Source organism: Cyprinus carpio, chromosome A5 (assembly GCF_018340385.1).
Source record: "Cyprinus carpio isolate SPL01 chromosome A5, ASM1834038v1, whole genome shotgun sequence".
Lineage (NCBI taxonomy): Eukaryota > Metazoa > Chordata > Actinopteri > Cypriniformes > Cyprinidae > Cyprinus > Cyprinus carpio.
Window position 1 is genome coordinate 1732501 of NC_056576.1, and position 2500 is coordinate 1735000.

At 35.6% G+C, this 2500-nt stretch overlaps 1 protein-coding gene across 3 annotated transcripts in view; it reads right to left on the reverse strand.

Annotated features, from left to right (window-relative positions):
- LOC109053098 (netrin receptor DCC-like) overlaps nucleotides 1-2500 on the reverse strand; it is a 199352-nt gene that overhangs the window by 10423 nt on the left and 186429 nt on the right. For all 3 annotated transcript variants that reach the window (XM_042751244.1, XM_042751241.1, XM_042751233.1), the window contains exon 27: nucleotides 1064-1279. In XM_042751244.1, coding sequence (XP_042607178.1) covers nucleotides 1064-1279 — 216 coding nt within the window. The remainder of the gene's footprint in view (nucleotides 1-1063; nucleotides 1280-2500) is intronic.

Genomic DNA, 2500 nt, shown 5'->3' on the forward strand with positions numbered 1-2500 from the left:
TGATTTCCCACCGAGAGACCATCAGACTCCAGACTCACAGCAGATACAGCACAGCTTCACGTCTCCGCCTCTGGCTACAGACAGCACAACACAACCCACCAGATTCAGTCTTCTGATTCCACATCTCCTGTTCCCTCATTCACATGCAGAACATCAAATGAACTAGTCCTCTAATCAGCACAACCTGCTCCTTACACTCTGAAAAATAACCAGCATCGATGGTTCCATGAAGAACCTTTAACATCCATTAATCTTTTCACTGCACAAAACAGTCCTTATAGTGGAAAAAGGTTCTTTAGATTCTTAAAATATTCTTTACACTATGAAAAAAATGGTTCTTTTAAGAACTGATCATTGGTTTTTTGGGGAACTAGAAATGGTTCTTCTGTGGCATCACAGAAGAAAAAAACCCTTTCGAAACCTTGATTTTTAAGAGTCTATAAGCTTTAAGATGCACAAATAGTTCCTCAAAATGGAAAAAGATTCTTTATATTATTAGAATGTTCTTTTCTTAACGATTGTTACCTGAAAGGTTCTTTGAGGATCCAAAAATTTTTTGATGAAATTAAATGAGGGCTGTGGACCAAAAGTAAATATTGTATTATATCCAATTATATTATATTAAAATTTATTAATAATAATAAAAAAATCTTGAAATAATTCAACAAAATTTGAAATAAAATGATTTTTTAATTATATTTTTTATGTTATTTTTTGCATGATTTAACATTAATCAGCTTCACTTAAATTTACATAACATTTTTAAAATTATTTTTAAATTGTATTTTTACATTATTTAAAAAATAACATTTAAAAAAATTAAATCAAATACACTTATATTGTTTTTACAAACAAACAAATAAATGCTAACACAGAAATATCAATTAGCATTAGTGCCCCCCCCCCATTCTTGAGGTCAAATCAAAGTGAATCAGGGGCGAGCTAGTTTGGGCATCTCTGTTCTCTTTCTTTCATTTCTTTATTTTTAAGAGCACACTGGTTTACTGAACGAAAGCAGATGCTGCTATATAGCTGAATGTTTCCATGACTGATGGAGCTGTACCTGTCATGGGCGTGTAGACCTTGGGCTCGATGGTGCCCATGGGTGGAGGCAGGAGGGGGTTGGTGAAGCTGCGCAGGGGATGCGTGGGCCGCACACAGGCGGTCGGGATGGTGCGGCTGGGAATCTCCTCCGACCCCGACGGCTCTGACTGCACTGTGGGAATCAGAGGCTGCGGTTGCTGCGGGGCCATTGGAGCGGTGCCCTCCGCTGACATCGCTGGGAAAAACACACAAACACAGAACGATTGGGGAAAACTGAGCCTTACGTAAATGAGAGCCTCAGCCAGCTCAGTTCAGTTTAAATAGTATCTGTGCAATCAAGACGACGAGTCTAGCAGCAGCCAATCACATGAAGATGTGACATTTCATTTCATAGAAAATAATAAATTATATTTTGGGGTTTAAAAGACAATTAATGTTCAGTAATATTATCGATTTAGCTGCACTGACACTGTCAGATGAGAACAAACCTTGATTAGAATTGATCTGGATAATGACACTATTGTCTTTTGTAGAGCTGCTTTACAGCTGAAATTTACATTGACATTGGATTATTTAATCATTTGGCAGACGCTTTTATCCAAAATGACTTGAATTTGTTTCATAATTGATGAATTGGAACATAAACACTGTTTTTTTCCTGATTATTACTGTGAAGCTGCTTTGAAAGAATGTGTCTTGAATGAAGTGCAATAGAAATAAATGTGGAATTAAACATTTGAAAAATTAAACTGAAAATGTGATCTTTTCATTTTGTTTTAATTAAGCACATTCTCATTGCTGCTATGTAAAAATATTCTCAAGAATGTAATGCATATGGATTTATGTTCTTTTGATGGAGCTAAGCAGGTTTCGTGAGACTCATTCCATTTCACTATAATTCATTCAGATGCAGTTTGCATGCTGATACTAAGAGCTCATGAAAGTCTATTAAAAGTACGAGTGTTTTGGTCATTTGAAAACTACGCTTGGATTTTTCCATTAGTAATCATGCATATATATGATGAGCGTGGATTAAGTGGACTCACTGTGGTCCAGAGCTGTTTTATTTCAATGATGCAAAGAGACTCGCAGCTGCAGCCAAAGGACCAAATCAAATCAATTTCTTCTGCTGCTAACAAACTAATTTAAAGCGGAGACTCAAACAAACGAGACAGCAGGGCAAGCCTGGTTTATTCAGGGCCAACACATCTCTAAATGACATTAAATAAAACAGCTGCTTGTGTTGGTTTGTTGTGGTTGGTCATCCAGAGATGATGTAGTAACAGTTGACATTACTCTCAAATACTATTACACTCTAAGACAATGATTTTTTTGAAGTTACAAATAAAAGATTTTTAGAACACGTTTTACAGGAAAATAATATTTCAGTCTTTTTACTTGAACATTTCACATTTATTTAATGTTTTACTTGCTGGATGGATATAACTAATAATAT